The sequence below is a fragment of the Argopecten irradians genome, unplaced genomic scaffold, assembly GCF_041381155.1.
Source record: "Argopecten irradians isolate NY unplaced genomic scaffold, Ai_NY scaffold_0529, whole genome shotgun sequence".
NCBI classification, from domain to species: Eukaryota; Metazoa; Mollusca; class Bivalvia; order Pectinida; family Pectinidae; genus Argopecten; species Argopecten irradians.
Window position 1 is genome coordinate 8,946 of NW_027187996.1, and position 12,768 is coordinate 21,713.

A 12,768-nucleotide genomic window follows, 5' to 3' on the forward strand; every position below is an offset into this window, starting at 1 on the left:
TTAACATGGAATTTGCAAGCATGGGGTTAAAAGGAACTCAGGTCTGGTTCCGTGGATCCCAGGATTCGTCTGACGTGGCCGCGCACATTGTATGAGGTTACAACAACGACAGTAGAGGCACTGGAAAGAACCATCAGCAAGTTCTTGCGAAGATGGCTAGCAGTACCCCCAAGCTTCACGAGCGTTGGCCTGTACAGCTCCCAATTTCATCACTGGTTGAGGAGTTCAAGGTGATTAAGGCAAGACAGGTGATGACTGTGAGGCACTCAAAAGACGATAACATCAGATTCGCGGGCATAGAGACGAGAACAGGGAGGAAAATGGTCTGCAAGCAACGCAGTAGAGGCAGCCGAGAGCCGACTGAGACATCAAGGCATCGTTGGTACAACGTGCGTATGATGCCAGGGACTGGGTACAAGTCATGTGCAGCGCTGGGGGACATCAGAAAAAGCCGGCAAGAGGAAGATGGTACAGGACAACATCAGGATAATGGAGGAGGAAATCACGAAGGCCAAAGTGGTGGATATTGGGAGCCCAGGGAGCATGGACGAGGTGGGGAACTATAGACAGAAGACTGTCTTGGTCGGACATCTGGCTTATGGAACCTTGCCGAATCCAGTTCCTGCTGAGGTCAGTTTACGACCTACTTCCCTCGCCTACTAACCTTCATAGGTGGGGCTTGACTGAGACTCCAGACTGTCCATTGTGCAACCAACCAGGGAACCTTGCGCTTGTACTATCAGGATACAATGTCGCCCTTACGCAAGGACGCTACAGATGGCGCCATGACAAGGTGCTAAATGAACTGGCTGACATCCTGGAGAGGGAGAGGATTAGAAGCGGAAGCCTGTTAAGGGTTGTACATTCATCAACTTTGTACGAGGCGGGGAGGGAGGACACACTTCTTCAACTGTTCACCAGGGGGTCATCCTTGACGGCGCACAGAACTGGGAGATGAGGGTCGATCTAGACAGAAGACTGGCATCCCCCGAAATCATCCAGACCAATCTGCGTCCAGATATCCTCATATGGTCAACACAGGGAAAGAAAATGGTCACTGTGGAATTGACAGTTCAATGGGAAGAAAGATGTGAGGAGGCATTTGAGCGAAAGAAGGGGAAGTATGAAGAATTTGTAGGAGACATCGGGGCCCTAGAGTGGAGATAGTATGCAGAGGATTACCTGCACATTCCACATGAAGCATGTTTGCAGCACTGGGTGTGAAGGGCAGAGACAGAAAAGCAGCAGTGGACCGACTGTCAAGAACAGCAGAGAAGTCGTCCAGCTGGCTGTGGTGGAGACGACAACACATGAGCTGGACACTATCCACAGACGGGCAGTGATTTGGCCAACCTTTGTCGACTCGCCATCTTGAGGACGTTCAAAGTCGAAACGTTCAAGGAGAGGTGGACCTGGCTGATGACGTCTGTGGAGCTGCAATCCAGTGATTGTAATTAGGTTATGACAAGCATCTAAATGACAACTTAGAGGATTTGACATGTATTCTTGCTAAAATAAGCCCTACACAGATTTACAGGTACAAATGTAAGTGTTTTTTACGTATTAGTAGGTGATACACAGGACAACTGCTAGGTCTATATGTACATGATAGAGCGCAAGTGTGTCGATCCATGCGCTTTATTTAGGGGCCGGTAGGCGTTTTTCTATCCAATCAGAGTTAAAACAAAATGGCGACTGCCCGTCCTTAGAAACGCAAAGGGTTGTCTCAGAAACGATATTTGAAAAAAAAATGTTTTAAATCTCAAATATATATTTTTTAACTTGCATCGTCAGCTTTAACATGGAATTTGCAAGCGTGGGGTTAAAAGGAACTCAGGTCTGGTTCCTATTTTTGGTATACATGTAATCTAAAACGGAACGGGGACCTCGTTATTGGCTCCGTTTAAGAAATCGACGATATATAGAATTTTACTGTGACTTTATGTTATTGAAGGTTCAAAAGACGATTCCTGTAAAAAAAACTAAAACACTGACATATCAGAAAAGGCCCCGCTCAATCTACATTACGATTAGAAAATGGAATATACAATTGAAGCTATCACTCGAAAAAGATTGATGACAGTATAGTACAAAAGGTCCCAGAGAATTATCGGCGCCTACCAAAGTAGTATATATTTCTGACAATGGAAAAAACCTTTTCTTTTTTTAAACTGTAAATATCAAAATACAAGATGGCTGCCTCTTGGCCATCTTGATGAATTTGCTTGAACGAGTTTTATGGCCCATCGACAACTATGTCCTTCAGAGCCATTGTTTTAATAGATCTATCCAAAAATGTCATATGCACAACAAGATCCTAAGGGAAATCTACCTATAAAATTTGAGACCGATCCAGTTGGTACTTTCTAAGATAAAAGGGTAACAATTTTCAAATATCAAACTCCAAAATATATGCTTATCGGCCATCATGTTGACCAATTGGTCCCAAAATGCAGTATACAAAACATGGGCGCCGGGGTAACCTACAAATGAAATTTGAAACAGTGGTAACAAAAAGCGAGACAGCCGGACGGACAGGCGGACAGACAACCATACAGACAGACGGACCGATCGACCGGCAGACGGACAACCTGATTACTAAAAGGCACCCGTATTGCGATGCGATTATAAGCATCAGGATATTCAGTCTTTAACAGCAATGTCTATGCCAGCATCGGCCTAAACGGAACTCAGGTCTGGTTCGTAGTCTATTCATTAAAAAATTCTTCAACGTAACTCGGAACAGGCAACAATTCTATTATGTCCCAAGCACATTGACTGCTTTTATCTTAAATGATAGAAAATTTCCTTAAACATAACTCGAGTTCCGTTTTACTTAAAATGGGAGTTGATTGAAAACTGAATTATAGTGGATTCATCACTAGTAACCCGTGAAAAAAGACAACTGGCAACATTTCTCATATGTCTTAGGTATATAGAATGATTTTATCTAAATAGATAGAAAATTTCCTTAAACGGAACTCTCGGAACTGGTTCCGAGTTCCGTTTTACTTAAACGGAACTGGGAAATGGAAGTCGATCGAAAAACTAAATTAAAGTGGATTCATCACTAGTAACCCATGAAAAATGACAACAGGCAACATTATTCATATGTCTTAGGCATATTGAATGATTTTATCTAAAATGATAGAAAATTTCCTTAAACGGAACTCGGAACTGGTTCCGAGTTCCGTTTTACTTAAACGGAACTGGGAGATAGGAGTTGATCGAAAACTGAATTAAAGTAGATTCATCACTAGTAACCCATGAAAAAAGACAACTGGCAACATTTCTCATATGTCTTAGGCATATAGAATGATTTTATCTAAATAGATAGAAAATTTCCTTAAACGGAACTCGGAACTGGTTCCGAGTTCCGTTTTACTTAAACGGAACTGGGAGATAGGAGTTGATCGAAAACTGAATTAAAGTGGATTCATCACTAGTAACCCATGAAAAAAGACAACTGGCAACATTTCTCATATGTCTTAGGTATATAGAATGATTTTATCTAAATAGATAGAAAATTTACTTAAACGGAACTCGGAACTGGTTCCGAGTTCCGTTTTACTTAAACGGAACTGGGAAATAGGTGTTGATCGAAAACTAAATTAAAGTGGATTCATCACTAGTAACCCATGAAAAAAGACAACAGGCAACATTTCTCATATGTCTTAGGCATATAGAATGATTTCATCTAAATAGATGGAAAATTTCCTTAAACGGAACTCGGAACTGGTTCCGAGTTCCGTTTTACTTAAACGGAACTCGGAAATGGGAGTTGATCGAAAACTAAATTAAAGAGGATTTACCAATATTAATCCATTAAAAAGCCAACAGGCAACATTTCTAATATGTCCAAAGCACATTGATAACTTTTATCTAAAAAGATAGAGAATTTTCTTAAACGGAACTCGGAACTGGTTCCGAGTTCCGTTTTACTTAAACGGAAATAGATGTTATTTGAAAACGTATTTAAACTAGCTCTATCACAAATTATCCATGAAAAAACACAACAGAAAACATTTGTAATATGTTCAAATTACATAAATTGAATTTTTTTAAATTTTGTTTAAAAAACAAAATCCTTAAACGGAACTCGGAACTGGTTCCGAGTTCCGTTTAGCTTAAACGGAACTCGGAACTCGGAACTCGGAACCAACTTCAGCCTCCCCCTACATGTATGCCATAATCGACGATCAAAGTAATCGGACATTGTGCAAGCCTGGTTTCTTCAATATCATGGATGTCTCAGGAGAGACAGTTGAACAGTATACACTGGTATCCTGTGCAGGGGACTTGCCGACACAGGGTCGGCGCGCACATGGATTCTCAGTTTCCTCTCTGAACGGCCAGTTTACCTTACCCTTACCTGACATACTGGAGTGTGATCCGATACCCAACAACCGTACAGAGATTCCTACTCCAGAGATCACCAACTATCACAGTCATTTGAAGGACGTCAAGTTGCCTCCCTTACGGTCTAATTCTGAAATTCTACTGTTGATTGGGCGCGATGTGCCAGAGGCTCATCACATCTGTGAGCAGATTATTGGTCCACCCAATTCACCATTTGCCCAGAGGCTAAACCTTGGTTGGGTGGTTGTTGGGAATGTATGTCTGGGAACTACTCATCCTCCAAACCCATCAGAGGTCTCTGTTCTCAAGACAAAGGATACTTGGAGATGGTCGACCTACATTGTTTGATCCATGTGACAATCAGTTTAATGTGAAAGGGGTTTTGCGAGGAACAAATCATTGGACAAGGAGTATTCAAGCAGACTCATGATGACAACAAAGTTGGCTTGTCTGTAGAAGACAGAGCATTTCTGGATCTCATGGACAAAGAATTTGTACGAGACACTAGTGGTAAATGGACTGCACCGTTGCCTTTTCGCAAACCTCGTCCTAGACTACCTAATAATAGGCACCAAGCCCTGAAACGAGCTCAGCTTCTCGATGTCTCTCTTCAAAGGAATTCCGTTTAGCGCGAACACCTTGTCACCTCTTTGAAAGGAATCTTAGACAACGGGCACGCGGAAGTGGCCCCTCCACTTAATGATGACGAGGAGTGCTGGTATTTGCCTCTTTTCGGCGTTTATCATCCTAAGAAACCAGATAAGATCCGAGGGTTTTTTGATTCTTCAGCCAAACATGAAGGACTATCTTTGAACCAGGTGTTGATGAAAGGTCCCGACCTAACAAACAATCTCCTAGGTGTTCTTTTGAGATTTAGGAAGGAGGACATTGCTATTAGTTGCGACGTGGAACAGATGTTCTACTGTTTTGGAGTCAGGGAAGATCAGCGCAACTTCCTACGTTTCCTTTGGTATGAAGACAATAATCCAACAAAACCGTTGATAGAGTACCGAATGTGCAAGCATGTATTCGGGAACAGTCCTTCACCGGCGGTAGCCACTTATGGTCTTCGTAAAACAGTCCAGGAAACTGAGAACACGTTTGGTGGTGATGTTACAGATTTCGTAACAAAGAACTTTTATGTAGACGACGGGCTTACATCAGTTCCCACCGCTCAGGAGGCGGTTAGCTTGTTGAACAGAACAAAGGAAGCTCTAAGTACAGGAAATATCAGACTTCATAAATTCACCTCTAACTGTGAAGATGTTCTTAATGCCATGCCTGCAGATGATCTCGCTGGCGAATTTAGGAAGATAGAAATTGGCACGGAATCCCTTCCTTCACAACGGAGTCTAGGTCTGTGTTGGGAGCTAGAAACCGACGTATTCACATTCAACATATCTACAGAGACCAAACCATATACCCGTCGTGGAGTCTTGTCTACCATAAACAGTCTGTATGCCCCTCTCGGGTTCCTTTCACCAGTAACTGTCAAAGGCAAGATTCTCCTCCGTAACATGGTAGTAGGAACAGTAGACTGGGATCAGCCACTGCCTGAGGAATTCTATAGCTCATGGGAACACTGGGATACATCAATCCAAGAGTTGGACAGGTTCCAGGTATCACGTAGATACCCAGTAAGAATAGATGCCACGAGTGAACTACATATCTATTCTGACGCTTCTGAGAAAACGATCTCGGCTGTCGCGTATTTGAAATCTCTTGACGAGAAAGGACAGTCATGCTTTGGTTTTGTGCTAGGGAAATCAAAAGTAGCACCGCGTCATGGTCATACAATTCCACGTCTGGAATTATGTGCAGCAGTCTTAGCCGTGGAAATAGCAGAAATTGTCACAGAAGAGCTATCCTTTCCCCGAGAACATGTGTTTTTCCACACCGATAGAAAAGTTGTACTGGGCTACGTAACTAACACAACTCGACGGTTTTATATCTATGTGGCCAACAGAGTCTGCAGGATCCTGGAATTTCTAGACCAGACCATTGGTTCTACATCTCTACCGAGAATAACCCTGCAGATGTCGGCACTCGATACATCGATCCAGCTCGCTTAGAGGAGAGCATGTGGATTCAAGGACTTAAACCAAACATATCCCCAACTGAATCCTTAATTTTCCCTTCGGTTACCCCAGAGGAGGATACTGAAGTTCGACCTGAGGTTGTTCACGTGGCTAAAACGGACATAACGAACAGTGAGAAACCTCATAATTGGTCAGAGCGATTTGAGAAGTTCTCAAGTTGGAAAAGGCTGTTGTTGTCAATATCTTTGATAAAACACTTAGCTGAGTCTTTCAAGTCAAATCACGGCAAGTGCATAGGATGGCACAAGTGTGACATTTATCGGTCAGTTGAAAACTGTGCTTGTGCAGAAGCATTTATTATCAGAGAATTACAAAGGGAATTCTATGGGGACATTAGGAAATGTCCAAAGGAACTTTCACCCTACTTGGACGAAAACGGCATGATACGTGTTGGAGGAAGGCTACAGAACTCAGATTTACCGAGACACGAAGTGAACCCTATCTTAGTACCCGGCCGACATCACGTCGCGATGCTGTTGACTAGACACTTCCATAACGCTGTTCAACATCAGGGTAGACACCTGACAGAAGGGGCGATAAGGGCCGCAGGCTTTTGGATCACTGGGGGCAAGAGACTGGATTCTTTCGTCATTCATCACTGTGTGAAATGTCGGAAACTTCGAGGAAAGCATTCCCAACAGAAGATGGCTGATCTACCAGTGGATCGTATTACGCCAAGCCCGCCATTTACATTCGTTGGTGTCGATGTTTTTGGACCTTGGACCATTGTCACACGCAGGACAAGAGGCGGTTCAGCTTCAAGTAAACGCTGGGCAGTGCTCTTTACGTGTCTGTCATCTAGGGCGGTTCATATTGAGTTACTGGAAGAAATGAGCTCATCATCGTTTATAAACTCTGTGAGAAGATTCTACGCCATTAGAGGAAAAGTTGCAGAGTTCCGTTCTGATAGCGGAACCAATTTCGTTGGGGCAATCTCGGACCTGGACACTACAGCAATCTTCATAAAAGACCCAAACATCAAGGAATTTCTCCGTGAATCTGGTACCATCTGGAAATTTAATCCTCCCCACGCCTCACACTTTGGAGGCTCCTGGGAAAGGATGATTGGCGTTGCACGACGCATACTAGACTCCATGTTCCTCAACAACAATCGTAACCTCACGCACGAAGTCTTGTCGACATTTATGGCAGAAGTAACAGCGATCATCAACGCGCGACCATTGATTCCTGTTTCAACAGATGTAGATGAACCATTAATCTTATCTCCAGCAACCCTTTTGACACAGAAAACAGGAAGTCGGATCGAGTCGTTTGAATATTTTAACCAGAAAGACATGCTTAGATCACAGTGGAAGCATGTGCAGGTGCTCGCTGAGCAGTTCTGGAGTTTCTACCTGTGTTGCAGGCCAGGAGGAAGTGGAATCACGAGTCTCGCAACCTTGAGGAGGGAGACGTTGTTCTCATGAAGGATGAACAAACAGCGCGCAACGATTGGCCTCTTGGTGTAATCACGCGTACCTTTCCTAGTGAAGATGGAATTGTTAGGAAAGTTGAGATTCAGATAGGAAGGAGAGAAGGAAAGAAGTCAACATTCGTCCGTCCAGTTACTCAGGTTGTTGTCATTTGTTCCAAGGAGACATAGACTGTCAGCTGTGGTCAAGTGATAAACTATGTTGTGTATAATTGATGTCTAAGTGTGTAACAGTTTAGTTCATGAACATCATGTTGAAACCTTTGCAAAATTTACTGTTAAGAGCTGGAATTATTTTGTTTATAAATATGTTACTCTTAAGTTGATTAGAGATAAAGTTAGTAATATTACTAATATCAGACGGGGAGTGTGATGGAACCAGGAGTTCTCTCCCTTTGATTGATAACTTAATAATCAAGATATGGTACTAGTTACCTGCCCCTGTCTGTATGTCATTTTCGCCCAAGGAAAGCATGGTCTCGAGAGAGATAAAACTGCAAAAATGTAGCAACTATGTGGCCCCACACGTTGTAAGTGTATAGTTTAATGTTAAATGAATTAATTATTTCATGTGTGACAATTTAGAATTGTGATGAAACTATGTGCGTACCATGTATTTGGTATTTTTTTGTATAAATGCACATGAAGCGATGTTTTGATTTCACCGGAAATCGTGCAGTTTGTCAATTTGTTTCTCTGACATGTTTTTGAGTGATGTCGTTTTATTATTGCTGTTTATAAAGCAATACCTATCAGTCTTTACGATATTATTTTGTATCTTGGTGGTAGATAGCCATGAATAACATGTATGCCCTAGCTAAATGTAAATTACTAGTGCACATGGTTTAATCATTGTTAGTCGGTATGCAAAATAGAAAACCTCGTATAGGCAATGGTCGATGTATGCAGGTTTTCGATGTAGACAGGTTGTCGTTGTATGCAGGTTGTCGTTGTAGAGAGGTTAATCATGTGAATTACAGTTTTCTCTTATTTTCATGTGTCAAATCATAATATTAAAGGATTTAATTGTTATATCCTATAATGATAAGGAAATCCCATCTTGATACTCAGAGATAGTATGTACCAAATGTTAAGTTATTAAATACCTGTATCTGCATATTTACTGTAGAGTTAACAAGTACACTTTTAATATTTCTCTTGAAATATTACATTGACTAATTCATTGTGTAAGTGTGATCTAGTCCAGAATAGTGTTTAAATGTGCAATAGTTATTACAACTTTATTAGGTGTTTGTGAAATTAGCACTTATGTAATAAGTTTAATCCTTATGATTAATATTTTTATCTGTAAGAGTGAATGACTACAGAAGTCAGAGATCATTAAGTAACAATATTTACTTGTTTGTATTTCAGGTTTTACTATACTCCACTATAAGCCACTATACACCACTTTATGTGGATCTGTAATAAAGGTTGGAAACAGTTCAAGGAACTTTCTGATTTTTTGAGACAGAACACAGATTGTTCTATAGTGTGCATGTTTTTTATATGTAACAGATCAAGAAATCATCCACAAATAGAGACCCTTCTGTAGATTGGCCAAGGCATTTAGTTATGCTGTTAATTTTTAATCCAAAAAGTGTGACGGACAGGATACCACCCTGGGGGACGCCCATCTCCTGTGTTTCTGTTTCTGAATAAGTTGAACCCGTTCGAACTTTGAAATGCCTGTCAGATATAAGGTCAATGGACATGCAAATTTAAGTATAATTAGCCGTCTGAGTACTGACCAGACGGTTAGATTTGCAAATGTCAGGTGTTTATCTGTTAATTGTATTGATTCTGCATTTAAGCTTATGTTTATACTTTGTAAAATCAGAGAAGGCCACGACCACCGAACGGACAACATCGCACTATTTTGGAACTTTTGGATCCTTGTTTCTTTACGAAATCAACTTTTTTGAATAACTAGCGAAAACTTCTTTGTTATAATTGGTGAGAGAATCACCGTAGATCCTCGCACCTAAACTGCCCAGTGAGAAATTTCCACGAAAGAACAAGCCGCGTTGAACACCAGCATAGGACACTCTGCTAGTTTTTGGAGTAAACCAAAAATGGAAGGAAACCTATGTGTATGTGTAGATTTGGGACGCCGTAATTGCTATAGATGTGGAGTACAATTTCTCCTAAATCACCTCACTTTATTGTTTTCGATGTGGAATGATTGGACATTTTGCAAATGTGTGTTTCCCCCGGATTAATCCAACAGTGGTGAGTGAACAATAGTGTGACCTCTGTGTAGACGTCACCCGTGATATCAGCCAGTTCTTCACACGACCTTTGCAAAATCGAAAAACCCGCGACAAACAGAGGAGAGATTAATTGCAATTAAAGGAATTCAAAGAAGGAAAACAGGTAGTCAATTTTACCTTTTCAAACTCTTTCGGACGACGGATTTCTAAATGTTATGGGCACTGACCAATTCCAAATTCAGCTGAATTCTATAAGGAGACAAAATACACAAATGGAAACCATCGTAAGAAGCCTTTCGGACAAATGTGAAAAAAACCTTTAACACGAAAAGATTAACATGGATAATGATATATATAAACTAAGAACAGTTTGGATAACCTAGAAAATCAACAGAATGCATGGGCAGCTCATCACCAGGAATTTGAGAAAGCTATAAACAAACACGACAAGAAAAATGAAAGCGATAGACTGACAAAGGTTATAGTTTGGAACCTTCAAAAATATTTATCAACACATCCAGACACCAAGCAACACATCCCATCCGGTAAATAGGACGTAAATTTAATCAAACAGAGAGTAATACAGTAGGCCCTAGGATGGAGTTGTGCTGTCCAATATCGGAAGTCTGTATACAATTCAATGTATACGTTGCACAGAGAAGCGATCAAATAAGCCCGGACCAAAGCCAGCACACATCAACAAATACATGTACCTGCCCTCAGTAAAGAGACTTTCTGACCAAACATACGTAGGAAAACAGCTCAGCAAATCTAGCACTGCTAAATCAGCGACTCCATGCGTCGAGATCATACCAGACAGAAGAGACCACATGTGCAGAAAATCTTTTCACAAGAATTTTCATTTTAACAAATTTCAAAGGAACTATTAAGACAATATTTCGGAATTTCTAACAAAATTAAACCTATATAAGAGGGATATCAAAACAACGATGTGGCTGTATTAAACGCCCGATAGGCTACTGAAAGTTTGTATCTCAAAATGGAGTTGGGACACATTTATCCGTTTGTCATGGCCAATTAGAATTGGGGAAACAATTTCTATACTTGTTAAATATGTACGCCCCGAATGATGAAAGAAAGAGATATGTTTTTTTTCAATGAACAACGAGCTGAATGCTTTTAAACAAGGTATGATTATTAAAGGTGGAGACTTGACATGACATATGGAGGATACGTAATCACTCATAAAAACCCAGATCATCTGACATGACATATGGAGGATACGTAATCACTCATAAAAACCCAGATCATCTGACAGTGTCCTTAAATATCCATAATAATTATTGAAGCCGTATAAAAAGAGGTGCGCGCTTTACATATCAGAGTTTTCCTGTAGTTTGTGATTGTGTCAAGTACAGTGGAACCTCCCGAAACCGATCATGGTCGGTGCATATAATTTCGGCCGGTTTAGAGAGGGTTCGGTTTGGAGAAGTGAACTGAATACCGGTCATCACGATCCGGATTTAATCGATCGGAAATAGTTTTTTTACATTAGTGCACCGCATGTATGCCTAGTGTTCGTTAAAACCGACCGATATTGATTGTTAATGTGAATGTTATCACAAAAAAGGGAATCATATGTTTAAAAGGAATGGATTACAGCAAACTTGACTTTGTTACCGCTTATAAACGTAGTTTAGTTAGTTAGTTGCGTGATGTTTGTTTGAGTTTTTCAACCCATCGACAACTAAGGTCATTTAGGGCCAAACTACAAGTCATGCATTATTATCAGGATAAAAGATCAGAGTAAGAAAAGGCAGGTAAGGACTAAAACACAGATTGTAAACGTTTATTTGATAAAAGAAAAAGGTTTGCATGGGATAAAATAGTTTTGGCTAAAACACATGAGAAAACTCATGCACAAAGTTGATGAAACGATGAAATGTTGAGTTGATACGATGATATGATATGACGAGAAAACGTTCATATTTTGTTTAAAATACCGATTTCTTTGAGATAATTAAAAATACGATTATGTCTCACGGCATGAAACAAAGTGTACATGTTGGAGACATCGTAGTACTTATCTCGTATGTGCTTAAAATCAATACAGTGCACTAAAATATGTTCCACTGTGAGAGGAGAATCACATGCATGGCACGTGGGAGGATCCTCCCCTCTCAATAGATAGGAATGTGTAAAATATGTGTGTCCAGTTCGGAGCCGAGAGAGAACAACTTCCTCTCTGCGGTCTCTCCGACTGGACAGTTTAGGATTAAGTGTAGGTTGAATTTTAAACAGTTTATTGTTTGTTTCGGTAGACCACCTTTGTTGCCAATGGTGTTTGATGGCTGACTGAATTGAAGGTCTGATGTCGGTGTATGGTAGTTTCAAATCTGTTTGTGCTAGGCGAAGAGCAGTCTTAGCTGCTTTATCAGCCTGTTCATTCCCTTTACCCCACAGAAAAAGGCAGTGGAATGCCACTGGAATACCAATGAATACCACTGGCATTCAAAATACCAGTGGTATGCCAGTGGCATTTACCCATTCAGTGGCATTCCAGTGGAAACTTCACTGGTATGCCACTGTCCGGTACCACTGTCAGTGGCATTCCAGTGGAATACCAGTGGAGGAATAAATGCCAGTGGTAACTAAATACCAGTGGCATTGATACATTCCAGTGGAATTTTAAAAATCCTTTCTC

General features: G+C 40.9%; 2 protein-coding genes across 2 annotated transcripts; both read left to right on the top strand.

The window, feature by feature from the left end:
- The first annotated feature begins 4,179 nt into the window (after nt 1-4,179).
- LOC138312928 (uncharacterized) lies at nt 4,180-6,431 on the top strand. Its single transcript, XM_069253639.1, has 3 exons — nt 4,180-4,614; nt 4,737-4,869; nt 5,017-6,431. Exons 1-3 carry the CDS (start codon nt 4,180-4,182, stop codon nt 6,429-6,431), a joined length of 1,983 nt encoding a protein of 660 aa, XP_069109740.1.
- Nucleotides 6,432-6,439: 8 nt separating this feature from the next.
- Nucleotides 6,440-7,885, top strand: LOC138312929 (uncharacterized). The gene has a single exon (XM_069253640.1). The coding sequence runs from the start codon at nt 6,440-6,442 to the stop codon at nt 7,883-7,885; it is 1,446 nt and encodes a 481-aa protein (XP_069109741.1).
- The last annotated feature ends 4,883 nt before the right edge of the window (nt 7,886-12,768 follow it).

What these genes read in the sequence shown, in the direction of transcription:
- LOC138312928 (XM_069253639.1), top strand. Translation starts at nt 4,180, where the DNA reads ATGTATGCCATAATCGACGATCAAAGTAATCGGACATTGTGCAAGCCT. An exon ending in GTTGGGTGGTTGTTGGGAAT is followed by an intron (nt 4,615 to 4,736) that starts GTATGTCTGGGA and finishes TTAATGTGAAAG; the next exon opens with GGGTTTTGCGAGGAACAAAT. An exon ending in ATTTGTACGAGACACTAGTG is followed by an intron (nt 4,870 to 5,016) that starts GTAAATGGACTG and finishes CCTCTTTGAAAG; the next exon opens with GAATCTTAGACAACGGGCAC.
- LOC138312929 (XM_069253640.1), top strand. Translation starts at nt 6,440, where the DNA reads ATGTGGATTCAAGGACTTAAACCAAACATATCCCCAACTGAATCCTTA.